The sequence below is a fragment of the Panicum virgatum genome, chromosome 4K, assembly GCF_016808335.1.
Source record: "Panicum virgatum strain AP13 chromosome 4K, P.virgatum_v5, whole genome shotgun sequence".
Lineage (NCBI taxonomy): Eukaryota > Viridiplantae > Streptophyta > Magnoliopsida > Poales > Poaceae > Panicum > Panicum virgatum.
The window spans coordinates 45,290,593-45,303,693 of NC_053139.1; the positions used below are offsets into that span (position 1 = coordinate 45,290,593).

Below are 13,101 nucleotides of genomic sequence, written 5' to 3' on the forward strand. Positions count from 1 at the left end.
GGCGTGGAATTAATTGCAGTACCCATGACGATGCAGCAAGCATGCATCGCACACGGCACATGTCTCCGTCACGTACGGCATGATATCATCAGGCCAGACGACGTTCGCCTTGCTAATCAGCGTGTTGTGGCCCGCGCCGCGTCCGTGTGATGATGATGATGAAGCCGCTCGCTAACCTAACCAACTCATCATTTCCCTCCCGTCCCGTACGTAACAGCACGGTCGGCGTGAGCCATACATAACGTACCTACTTTTTTTTTTGAGGGGGTACCATCTTTATTCAAGTAACATGGTAACTAGTACAAACTCCATCAGGAGGCGCTAACAACCAGACATGGCGACCTAACTGTTTGTAGATCGAACTCTTAGCCAGCGAATGAGCATCACCATTCGCCTTCCTACTCTCATGAACAACCTCCGCCGTCAAAAAGCTAGCCATCCCCGCCTTGATTTCTCTGAAAAATGTGCCCTTAAGGACCCATGCCCGGGCCGTGAATGGCTGTCACCACATTTGCACAGTCGGTAGCAATCCTGATCTTCTGGAGACCCAGATCACTCGCAAGAGCACAACCTTCTCTGCAAGCCATAGCTTCCGCAGTTTCCGGTGATGAAACACCGTCCAGAACAATCACCGAGGCCCCCTAGAACTTGCCCTTTTCGTCTCTCGTGATAGCGGCCATTGCAGCTACATTCATGTTCTTCAAGAGTGCTGCATCCACATTCACCTTCATCATCCCATTAGGGGGTGGGATCCACCGAGGGACTCGTGTCCCCCCCCCCCCCCTCCCTGTTTACTGACTTTGGCATCGCCTTCACCAGGTCAAAGAGGAAGCGCTCCACAAAGTTGTGAGTTGACAGAGGACTTTGGAATATGTTCTCGTGGATCACTTGCCTTCTTGCGTGCCAGATTGCCCACAACACTACTGTCAATCTCACCAAGTCATCATGCTGCAATACTTCCATGGCTTCTTGTAGCCATCCCCGGGCATCCTCCTGTTGGGCTCGAGCAACAAACTCAAGCAGCGCGTCGCTCTGAAGAGCCCACACACATCGTGCCATATTGCAATCCAGTAATGAGTGTCTCCATGAGTCCGCACACCCACAGATAGAGCAGTTGCTGTGGGTCGCCATGTTTCTGTGGTGGCGGACATCTCCGGTCGGTATCGATTGCTTCGCCAATCTCCATAGGAAAACACGGACCTTTGAGGGGACCTTGACTCGCCACAAGTCCGACCACTCCTTTTGATCCGCCTTCACACCTGAACGCCCTGCATTATGTTCGATCCAATCCGTCCTCCTTTCCCGGTTTTCAACAAGCATCCGGTATGCTGATCTGACTGAGAACACCCCGAGCTTTTAGTAATGCCAAGCCCAGAAGTCCCGCTGTCTTCGGGTTGTCAAGGGAATATTCAGTATCACCTCCCAGTCCATCGGCAAGAATTATTGTTTCAGAATTTCCTGATCCCAGGCCATTGCCACCGGGTCGATCAGCTCACTGACTGTAACCAGCGGTGTGCTGCTCAGACAACTAATAGACCTCATCAGGCCATCCCGTGGTAGCCAGTTCATATGCCACACAAGTGTATCTTCACCCGTGCCAATTCTCCTGATTAGGCCTTGCTTGAGCACGTCCTTGCCGTCCATCACGGCTCTCCAAATTCTCGATGGGGATGGCCCGAGCTCCGCCTCCAGGAAGTCACTCTCTGGGAAGTACACGGCTTTGAGAACTCTGGCGCTCAGCGTCGTCGGCTCCTGCAGGATCCGCCATGCTTGCCTCGCGAGCAAGGCAAGGTTGAATAGCTCAATATCTCTAAAACCAAGCCCCCCATAAATTTCGGCTTTGTCATCTCCTCCCATGCTACGCAACATGTCTTCCTCTTTCCCTCTTTACTGCCCCACCAGAAACTTTGTAGTAAACTGTCAATATGCTGACAGAGGCCACACGGTAGTCTGAAACATGACATAAAAAATATTGGTACAGCTTGCGCAACATCCTTGATCAGAACCTCTTTTCCCCCTGATGACAATGTCCATTCCATCTACCCTTGCACCTTCTTCCAAACCATGTCTTTCAGGTACTTAAAAGCGACATTCGTGGACACTCCAACGTCAGTGGGCATTCCCAGATATTTCTCACTGAGAGCTTCATTACGGACTTCCAAAGAGTCCATTATCTCCCCCCTGACCACAGCACTTACACCCTTCGTAAAGTGGATGAGACTTATCTGTATTAATACATAACGTACCCACTTGCCGACTTGACTTGATCATTTGGACTCCTAATCCTGCTGTGGCGGGCCGTTGTTCCGTCCAGCCCGACCTGCGAATCCCTGGGGCGAAGGCCCATAACCCATGACAGAATCCTGCCTGCTGTCGCGGCGTGGCGTTGCCCAGGTCATCGATGAAACCTGTCGTTGCGCCAGCCAGCTACGCGGACGCTGGTGGGCCCAATACGGGCGGGCCGTGCTTTCGTGGCGGCTGTTCATCGTTCATCAAAAACAAAAACTCGAGGATGCTTTGCTGCTCTCGCAAAGAAAAGGAGGAGAGAATAAGCCCGAGCTGCCGAGCAAACTTCAGTTATCCAACCATTTGGACGACCAAGGACGGGATGGATGCAAGCTTCAGTTTCCTACGCCGCTACGCGTCGCTGCTGAAGGACCCGACCTGCCCCCGATCGAACACGAGTCCCCACGCGTCCAGCCAGCCAGCTCCAGCCGCGCAACCTCGCGCACGCCCAGGCCCAGCAAGCCAGCAATGGCGGCTGCCCGCACCTATCGTTCTGCTATTGCGTGCCAACCCCGGCATACCTGGGTGGCTGGCAGGTCCGAAACATTCCAGACCCCGACTGCTGAACGCCGCCGCCGAGAGTCCGAGACAGAGATTCAGAGACAGAGAAGCCATCCACGGATCCACCGGACCAGCGGCGCATGCATATCCTCTCGTTCTCGTCCGTGTACGCGGCACGGCAAGCAGGCGGCGACCTCCCGCCCCAGACAGCGCCGCGTGCGCGCAGGTGGATGCGTGCCGTGCGCCTCTGGAGTCCGGCCGGGGACGGGACCCGCGGCGGCTGCTTCCCTGCCTGCCCGGCTTGGTCTGCGCTCCAGCCCGTTTTCATTGGTCACGGCCTCACGAGCTCAGCTGGCTCGACAAGTACAGTCACGTTAATATTTGGTTTGTGCTAACTGTACCAATTTTGACCATTAATTAGAGGTATTAACACTACTAAAAAAAGATTAATCAAGGCGGGAAAATGCTTAACCGAGGCGTTTTTGGCAACCGACTCAGACACAACGTCATAGTAAATAAAATATTTTCCGAGCCGGTTGCCTGCCCGCCTCAGTTAATGGAATAGAAAAAACAAAAAAAAACAGAAAGCCCGTGGACAGGCCCACCGAGCCCATCCACGGGGAAGACGCCGCCGCGCCTCCGCCGCCGGGAAAGGCCGGATCCGGGGGCGCCGCTGCCAGATCCGGCACGTCGCGCTCGAGCCGAGGCCGCCACGGTGGCAGATCTCAAGGACGGCGTCGCCGGCGGTGGCAGACCGCCGTGCCATGGCCTCGAACGCCCCCCCCCCCCCCCCCCGCCCCCGCCACGGATGGGCGCAGCCACGCCCCCGCCAAGGCCGCCGGCCGCCGCCGCCTCCGCGCCACGAACTCGAGCGCCGCCGTGGCGCCCCGTAGCCGCGCCCCCGCCAAGGCCGCCGGCCGCCGCCGCCTCCGCGCCACGAACTCGAGCGCCGCCGCGGCGCCCCGTAGCCGCGCCCCCGCCAAGGACGTCGGTCACCGCCGTCTCCGCGCGCACGGCCTCGAGCGCCGCCGCGGCGCCGCGCAGCCGCACCCCCGCCAAGGCCATTGGCCGCCGCCGCCTCCGCGCGCACAGCCTCGAGCGCCGCCGAGCGCCCGCCGCTCGCCCTTCCGCACGACGCACGCTGGCCGCCGCAGGAGTGGAGGGAGGGGGAGAGAGAGAGTAGAGGACGGAGAAGATGAAGGAAGGCCGGGAAGGGGAGCTGCAGGAGGGAGAGAGGGAGGCCGGGAAGGGGAGTGGCGGCTGGTTGTGGGGTGGGTGGGTTAGGGTTTTAATCTGTTTATATACTTCTCTCAACAATTGGACTCATTTGGGCTTAAACTGAGCTCGGCCCATTAACCGAGGCGGTTCATTATAACCCGCCCACCTCGAAAAATAGTAGATTAACCGAGGTGGTCATTTTAAGGCTGACTGTCTCGGTTAATTGATTTTGCGAGGCGCCTCGGTTAATAAAAACTGACCACCTCGGTTAATGCTGGCTATTAAACGAGACGGTTATTTTTTCTGCCCGCCTCCGAGGGCTTTTTAAAGCGCATCGGTTAATCAGATTTTGTAGTAGTGTAAATAAAGTCAGTTTGCAAAATTAACTCCACACCTTCTGAGCTACTTTGCGAGACGAATCTAATGAGACCTTTGACCGCACGATTAGAGGATGGTTACTGTAGTATTACTATAGCAAATCATTATGACATCAAAACGTGAGTCCCAGCCGGCGGTCGGCGTCTCTATTAGCCACGCTCTAAACGCAAAACGCCCCGTGCCCTGTAGCGGCGCCGCTCTCGACGAAGGCATTCGGTCACAGGAATACAGGATCGTTGTAATGTCCGATCAGGACACTAACTTTGAAGGCGGCATGCTGCATCAGTCTTCATTAAGGACGGTAGCCCAGACTTTGTCGATAACTCACGGGTACCTATGCTCGTGCACGGCGCATAATGCGGGTACGTTGATTGAATTATTAGTCTTTTTTTTTTGAAACTGATTGGATGATTAGTCGGGTAAGTCAAGACATGGCGTGCCCCGCTTGCGCAGGGTGCTTCCTCTGTTCCTCCCTTCCGTCGGTATCCGTTGTCCTGCGGGACACCAGCACTGCGTAGCGTAACAGTGCCTGCCTGATGCTCACGGGGCTAACAGCATGTGTGCCCGTGCCGAGACAGGGTTCGGAACCGCGGCGCACCGGCGGCGAGCGCGTGTGATTTACGGTTCTGCGACGCGATCGAGTAACGTTCCCGGCCCGCGAAAACGTGTGGCTGTATGCTACGTTCTCGGCCCCCCCACCCCACGGGCGGAGAAGACTACGTGGTCCGGCGTCGATGTGGCGCCGTACCTCCAGCCGCCGTGACCTATCTATCCATGCCGGGGATGGAGCCGAAACCATGGGCGTGCGCCGTGCGGTGCCAGTGGCGCGCGGGCTGGCGTGCCTTGCAGCCCTGGCTTGGCTCGGCTAGGGGCCCATTAAATTTTGCGTGCTAGCGTCACCGGTCAATCCGGCCTGCGCGGCGTACGTAGGCTGGCCGTGCGCGCAGCCAGGCGCCAGCCGGCGGCCGCGGCGTCACGGGGAAGCGCGAACCGGATTGGGCGCGAGCGACGCCCTGGCCTACCTGACCGCCGCAACCCGCGAGCGCACGGCACGGCGGGGATACGTGCGCGCACATGCGCCCGGCCGCGCGCGGCCTACTCCCGCACGGCCCTTCCTCTCCCGGGAACTTCACGTGCCGCCCGAGACCGACTACTAGAATAGCACATCGTTGCGTGGCCTGCGGGCTCACATGCGCGCGTCGAGCGGCGGCGCCGGGCCACGTCGACGTTCCGTCCACGGCACCGGCCGTCCTCACATGCCCGGCGGCGGCGGCGCTGTCAGTTGGGTACGCGGCGCTGTTCACCCTGTCGAACGCGAGTTTCTACGACCGTCCCTCCCTGCACAGGGGAAGCGGCTGCTGCACTGATGATGACAGCGAGAGTGGAGTCAAGTCGGTTACTTTCTTGTTCGCAACCAAAAAAAGGAAAGAAAAAGGCAGTTATTTTTCTTCCCCTCCGATGCCCCGGGCGAGCCGCGTCGCCGTCCGGCGAGGCCGCTGCCCGTCGCGTAATCATCGCCGTCGCCCACCGGTTCGGTAACGCATGATGGCTCGCCGGACTTTGCCGTTGAAGCTACGCCAGCGCCGATTACCATCACGGCCGCGCTTTGCTTAGCTACCACTAGCAGACGCGCTTACCGATAATCCTCTCATTCCTCCTGCCGGCGATAATCCTCTCATTCCTCAAGCTCCGGGAGCAGGGGTGAGTAAAGCAGCGACCTGCCACGCTTTGGCAAAAGCAGGCCCGTACGTTAGAAGCGGGTGCGCTCGTTCTGCTCTCTTTTCCTGTCCACAGGCTTTGAGCCTTCGAGTGACTGGCATGGCCTCGGAAGCTCACACGTACATACGCTGATACGCCTTTTTCCTACGAAGATGATGAGTCACCTGTTCTTTTGCCCCATCATCATTCCCGTCGCTTGGCACGCACTTCTATCCATCTCGGAGAGCGGCAAGCAACACTGGCATGCGTCCACGCCAAAAAAAAAACACACACACACACTGGCATGCGTCATGCATGAAGCACATTCCTGGCCGGTTTGGAGAAGCACATATATGTACGTGCTTTGGAGCTGAAAACAGTTACCGGCCCTGTTTGGATACACTAACAGTGTTAGATGTTAGTATTAGTTTCTAACACAGAACTAACACTAACACTTGAGGTGTTTGGATGCTAGTATTAGTTTGCCAATAAAAATATTTTTTCAATCATTTGACTCATTTAATTCCCTTTTACAGTCGGATTTGTTGTGGCCATAAACTTCAAAAACAAATCATACCCGAATCGAAAGCATTCGTCTAAACCTGCTACCTCGCGGAATGAATTGAGATGGGGGAGAGAAAAGGCCATAAACTTCAAAGTAGTATTGTTGCTTGCTTTTTTAGAGTTCTCACCTGCGTGCCATCTTTTCATGCGTGTCGTCTGAACCTGACAAGACCGACCGTTCTGCTCTCGGAGGAGGAGCATAATAGAGATAGCTTGAGCACCACTCGTGCCGTGTTGCTAATAAAGCTCGCCGCTCTTTAGTTTAAGCGCCAAACGTTGGAATCAGACAGGCCGGATCAAACTGAATTTTGTATCCCGTGGAGATTGCTTAGCGCCAGAGAGCACCCGAGTAGTGCAGCAGTCCCCTGCACTTTTTTCTTTTCTCCCCACTTGGAACCTACTGGTCCTTCCTTTTTTTCCCCCCCGATAAGGGTCCAATCCTTTCCGTGTTCCTACCTCCGACCAAAGCAATGGCGTTCCGGTTCCAGACGCGGCAATCCCGTCCAGCACGCGTAGGACTTGGCAGGAGGGCGGTGACATGGAGACATTTTGCGAGGCCAGCCTTGTGGATGTGTGTGGTGGGTTGTCCTAATAACGTACTAACGCGGGTTCTGTCTGCACGGCCGCACTGCGGTCTGTACGCATATTCAGTTCACCGTACAGAACACTAGCCGGAGTTACTGAATTTAGCAGCGGCATCGTACGCGCATATCTGCCGGCCTGCCGCTCTAATTGCGCAAAGATCGCATACGAGTACGTGCGTCGAGTACAGGGGCGCCGCAGCATCTATCCTTTGCTCAAGAACAGCTGAAGAAGGAAAGCTGATCTGGTTGGTTCTGCAACGAAGCCAGAAAATTCTACTCCCAAACATTTGTGTGCCCTCTTTCGGCGCGGTCTCACGGATGCCTTCACCAGCAACCGCGGTTAGCATCGGAGGGAGGGAGACCCTAAAAAACCGCAAGAAAAAAGAAATAAACGTCGCTTTATTTGCTCCACAACGGCCACTTTTGTTAGTGGAGAGATTAGAGATTAAGGAGCTGTTTAGTTCCAAAAATTTTCACCTCGAAATTTGTGACTTTCCCTTTAGATACATGCATGGAGCACTAAATGTAATTAAATAACAAAACTAATTATACAGTTTGGATGTACACGACGAGACGAATCTTTTGAGCCTAATTAATGCATGATTAGCCATAAGTGCTACAGTAACCCACATGTGCTAATGATGCGGTCAAAGGCCTCAAAAGATTCGTCTCGCGATTTCCAAGTGAGTTCTGAAAATAGTTTTTTAATTAGTGTCCGAAAAATCCTCCCGACATCTGGTCAAACCGTTGACGTGACACCCAATTTTTTTTTATTTGGGAACTAAACGGCCCCGCAATCTTTCGGGAATATATGCGCAAACAAAAACGAAAAGAGCGCGCGCCCCCCGCTTTGGACTCCGCCGCGGGCCCTACCCTTCTGCCTCCGTGGCTCCCCGTCGCCATCCTCTCGCGGATGCACGCGGCGGCGCCGCGACGTCTCTGTAGCGTTGCCGATCGATGCGTGCAGCGAGCGAGCTGCACGCCTACACCCACATCACATGTCATGTCCACCTCGTCGATTCGGTCGGTCTCCGGGTTGGGCGCGCGTCGTGGGTTTCCAATTCCGCGACCTCCTAGCGCTGTCCTCGCCGGACTCCCTCCCGTTCCGGCACTCTGTAGCCAGCAAGCGTGGAGAACGCCGGGCCGGGCTGGCAACGGAGTGCGCTGGCCGGGAGATTACCGGTGGCTCGTACCGAGAGCAGAGTACAGGCTGCAGAGCAAGCAAGCTGTCGAGATAGGGGTCAAGGAGAGAATTTGGATGTCTGTACACCGTGCACAACAGTGACGCACATGATTCGTTCTAGAGTTTTTTTTTTGGGAACTGATTCGTTCTAGAGTTTTCCTGCGGTGAGAAAGGTGGAGCAGCAGTGGAGCAGAGGACAGCCGTTGCTAGTTGGCCGCCTCGGCGTTTGGTTAACCTCTCGGGATGCTGGGGCCCGGGGCCTTAGCGCGCGTTTAGTTCCTAAAAATTTTCACCTCGAAATTTGTGTCTCTCCTTTTGGACACATGTATGGATTACTAAATGTAGTTAAACAATAAAAATAATTGCACAGTTTGGATGTACACGGCGAGATGAATCTTTTGAGCTTAATTAGTGCATGATTAGCCATAAGTATTACAGTAACCCACTTGTGCTAATGATGCGGTCAAAGGCCTCAAAAGATTCGTCTCGCGATTTCTAGGTGAGTTCTGAAATTAGTTTTTTAATTAGTGTCCGAAAAATCCTCCCGACATTTGGTTAAACTGTTGATTTGACAACAAAAAATTTTTGGTTTGGGAATTTGGGAACTAAGGGGCCGTTTAGTTCCCAAAATTTTTTGCCTCTTTTTTGGACATATGAATGGAGTATTAAATATAGCTAAACGACAAAACTAATTGCACAGTTTGGATGTACACGACGAGACGAATCTTTTGAGCCTAATTAATACATGATTAGTCATAAGTGCTACAGTAACCCATATGTGCTAATGGTGCGGTCAAAGGTCTCAAAAGATTCGTCTCGCGGTTTCCAAACGGGTTCTGAAATTAGTTTTTAAATTAGTGTCAAAAAATCCTTCCGATATCCAGTCAAACAATCTATTTCAGAACAAAAACTTTTATTTTGAGAACTAAACGGTGCCTAAACGCGCCCTTAACATTCCCCCTTCCCCGTCCCCATCATTGCAACCTCTCCGCCGCCGGGCGCTCTGCTCCTCCTCCGCGCCAGCTCGCCTCCCCTGCCCTGCCTGCCTTCCGAGGCCAACAAGCCCGAGCTCACCAGCCTCGGCGCGCCCCATCTATATAAGCGCCCGCCTCTCTCCTCACTTAAAGCAAGCACCCACACCACGCGCGGGGAGGGAAGGAGAGAGAAGCTAGGCGGAGCAGCAGCTGCAGCAGCGGCTGCGATTAACGCCAGACAGATAGGTGGCAGAGGAAGAAAGGGGGAGAGGGGAGGAAGGGCTAGCTGAGAGGCGAACTCAAGGAGAGGGCAGCTGCAGCAGCAAGTATAGGTAGCTAGCTTGCTCGGAGGCAATGAGGTCGTCGTTGCGGCGGAGCGTGGTTGCGGCGGCCGTAGTGGCGCTGGCGGCGGCGTGGTGCGCGGCGGCGCAGCTGAACCAGAGCTACTACGCGTCGACGTGCCCCAACGTGGAGACCCTGGTCCGCGGCGCCGTCACCCAGAAGCTGCAGGAGACCTTCAACGCCGCGCCGGGCACGCTCCGCCTCTTCTTCCACGACTGCTTCGTCAGGGTAAACACGCCCACGGTTCCATTCCATCGGTCTCTTCTGCTCGGCCGAGGAGAGTCGCTCGCGGCTCGCCACGTCCGTCGATCTCACCGGCCAATTTGGATTTTATTGTCCCAGGGCTGCGACGCCTCGGTGCTGCTGTCGGGCCCCGGCGACGAGCACAGCGCCGGCGCCGACACGACGCTGTCCCCGGACGCGCTGGACCTCGTCACCCGCGCCAAGGCCGCCGTCGACGGCGACCCGCGCTGCGCCAACAAGGTCTCCTGCGCCGACATCCTCGCGCTCGCCGCCCGCGACGTCGTCTCGCAGGTAGGAGTACTACCGATCCCGAGCTCCACTTCCAATTCCAACCGCTAGAGAAGAAGAAGAAGAAAGAGAATTCGTTGGCGCTGTCGCCCTTTACGTCGCTCTCGCCGCCCCGGCGGACGGCGAGCCGGCCGTTCGAGCGAGCTTTGCTTTCCAGGCGAGACGAGACGGTTATGCCACTTCGGACGACACGACGGGGGTTTTAGCGAGAACGCTTAAACCCTACGCTAATTAATTTAATTACTGCTGCCTGCGGGCGGGTCTGATGGGCCGCTGCCGCCGGGCGACAGCTATGATGAGGCAGGGGGGCGGGGTGACCGCGGCCACCGCGCCCGCGTGTGTGCACGCGCGTGCCCGGCTGCGGCAGCACCCGTCCACACTGCTGACCCTTAGCTTAGCTGTGCCGCAACCATCTCTGTCCAGCACCATGTCGTCGTCTTCTTCCCCTGATTCTTCATGGAGAGCTGCGTGCTCGCGCCGCAGCCTCGCAAGCAACCTCGGTGCCGCCAAAAGGCCCAGCAACAACCTCTGTGCAGAACAATCATGTCAGGCAGAAAGAGCTGTGAAGCTTTTTACCAGTCCTAATGCAGGGTTTGTGAAGAGGCTCGATTAGGAAGTCAGGATTAGCACAAAACACAGAACTGCGGATAGGAGCTCGAAATTAAAAGGAAAATCGAATCGGGTTTGGCGCTAAAACATGGGGGTTGGCGTTGGGAGTGGTCCCTCCCGGTACAGCACCCTGTCGGAATTCCGCTGTCCCAGCTCATTCATTCACTCTGCTCGGGGGCAGGCATGGCATGACGCGACGGGAGCGCGCGGCGTTACTGCCCCGCGTCTGGCCGTGGCGCCGGCGGGGCCTTTCAATTCCCCTCCTCCCTGACGGAGCCCGGACACGGTTTCGGCGGCGAAAATGCGGCGGCACGGCGTCGACGGATACGGGCGCCCGGTACCTAATCCGCCGGCCGAAGCTCGGCAGCGTGTCCGGCCTCCCTGGACGGACAGACCGGCCGGCGCTCATGGAGAATTGAAGATACGGGCTCCTCAGTTATTGCCGAGCCGATCAACTGATGAGCAGAAATTTCTGCCTGCTCATGTTCGTTCATAATTCTGATTTTCTGGATGTGATTTTTCTTTCGAGTTCTGAAGATTTCACTGCAAGGCTGGCTACTGACTGACGGTGAGAATTTGATGATGATGTGCAGACGGGCGGGCCGTACTACCCGGTGGAGCTGGGTCGGCTGGACGGCAAGGTGGGCACGCGCGCCGTGGTGAAGCACAGCCTCCCCGGCGCCGGCTTCGACCTCGACCAGCTCAACAAGCTCTTCGCCGCCAACGGCCTCACCCAGACCGACATGATCGCGCTCTCAGGTACACGGGCATGCCATCGCAATCTCTGCTTCATTCTTAGAAGGGCATGTCGATGTGTAGCTGCTGCTCACTCATGGCTCCCGTCGTCGTCTCCGCCCGATCCCTCCTGCTGCATTTGTTGCTCGTCGTAGAAGCGCATGTCCTTTCCAGCCTGGCGGGCGTTGGGCATGCCCAGCTTCTTCTCACTGCGGCGTGCAGGCATGGTCCCGTTGGGTTGGTTTGTTCATCCATCCATGACCCATGGAGTCGGTCAGTCCATGTCCATCGCTGGCTGCTGGCTTGCGTCGCTGCACGTTCCGGGTGTCAGCCTGTCGCTCTGCTCCCCCGTGACCATTGACGAATCACACCACCACCACCACTCGTAGTAAAAACTTGGAACTGTTCCGTGTCAGCGCTCGCTGGTGATGACCGGAGATGACGCTTGCACAGTGTACTCACTGACGTGCTTGCAGGTGGGCACACGATCGGCGTGACGCACTGCGACAAGTTCGTGCGGCGGCTGTACCCGTTCAAGGGCGGCGCCGGCGCCGCCGGTCCGCCGATGAACCTCTACTTCCTGCGGCAGATGCGGCAGACGTGCCCGCTCAACTACAGCCCGTCGGCGTTCGCGATGCTGGACGCCGTGTCGCCCCGCAAGTTCGACAACGGCTACTACCAGACGCTGCAGCAGATGAAGGGCCTGCTGGCCTCCGACCAGGTGCTCTTCGCCGACCGCCGCTCCCGCGCCACCGTCAACTACTTCGCCGCCAACCAGACCGCCTTCTTCGACGCCTTCGCCGCCGCCATGGCCAAGCTCGGCCGCGTCGGGGTCAAGACCGGCGCCGACGGCGAGATCCGCCGGGTCTGCACCAAGGTCAACTAGCCATACTAGAAGGGTTGTCTGAGAAGAATGCCCACCATGTCCATGTCCATGCCGAGTCTCGAGAGTCCATGATCACAGTCGCAGTGTATTAATTCGTTAATCCGCCGATTCTTTCCTTGATTGTGTATGTAGTAAAAATCATGTAACAAGAAGAGGTAGCCCCATACAGTACGGTCTTAGGATTTATACTTTCAGCTCATGGCCTACCTACCATGTGAATGTGATAGGAAAAAGAAGGTACTATACTTACCACATCGATGTAAATGCCACAATTGGTCCGGTTAGTTGATCAAGTATATGCCCACCATCCTTTTTGACAGTTGCTGCTCAGTCACGAGAAGCAGAAATGAGGTCGATGGGTCAGGCTGATGACAGAGCATGTATGGTCCAAGTCCTCATAAACACAGCCGGCATCGCATGAGCTGTGTATGTGTGTGTGTGCTCTGCAGTTCAGAAACCATGTGACGCTTTCAGAGGACGAGCAAGCAGGAATTAAGGTGGTTGCTGAGGATGAACAATGAGTGATCTGTGGTGTTGAAGCCTACTCGGATGGAGATGTTGGTTTCTGTTTTTGGTTTTGCCCTCTTGACAGTGTTGATGAGAAAGAAATGA

At 56.1% G+C, this 13,101-nt stretch overlaps 1 protein-coding gene across 1 annotated transcript; it reads left to right on the forward strand.

The window, feature by feature from the left end:
- The first annotated feature begins 9,404 nt into the window (after positions 1–9,404).
- Positions 9,405–12,808, forward strand: LOC120704340 (peroxidase 16-like). Its single transcript, XM_039988695.1, has 4 exons — positions 9,405–9,956; positions 10,071–10,262; positions 11,462–11,627; positions 12,080–12,808. Exons 1-4 carry the CDS (start codon positions 9,741–9,743, stop codon positions 12,487–12,489), a joined length of 984 nt encoding a protein of 327 aa, XP_039844629.1. The 5' UTR covers positions 9,405–9,740; the 3' UTR covers positions 12,490–12,808.
- The last annotated feature ends 293 nt before the right edge of the window (positions 12,809–13,101 follow it).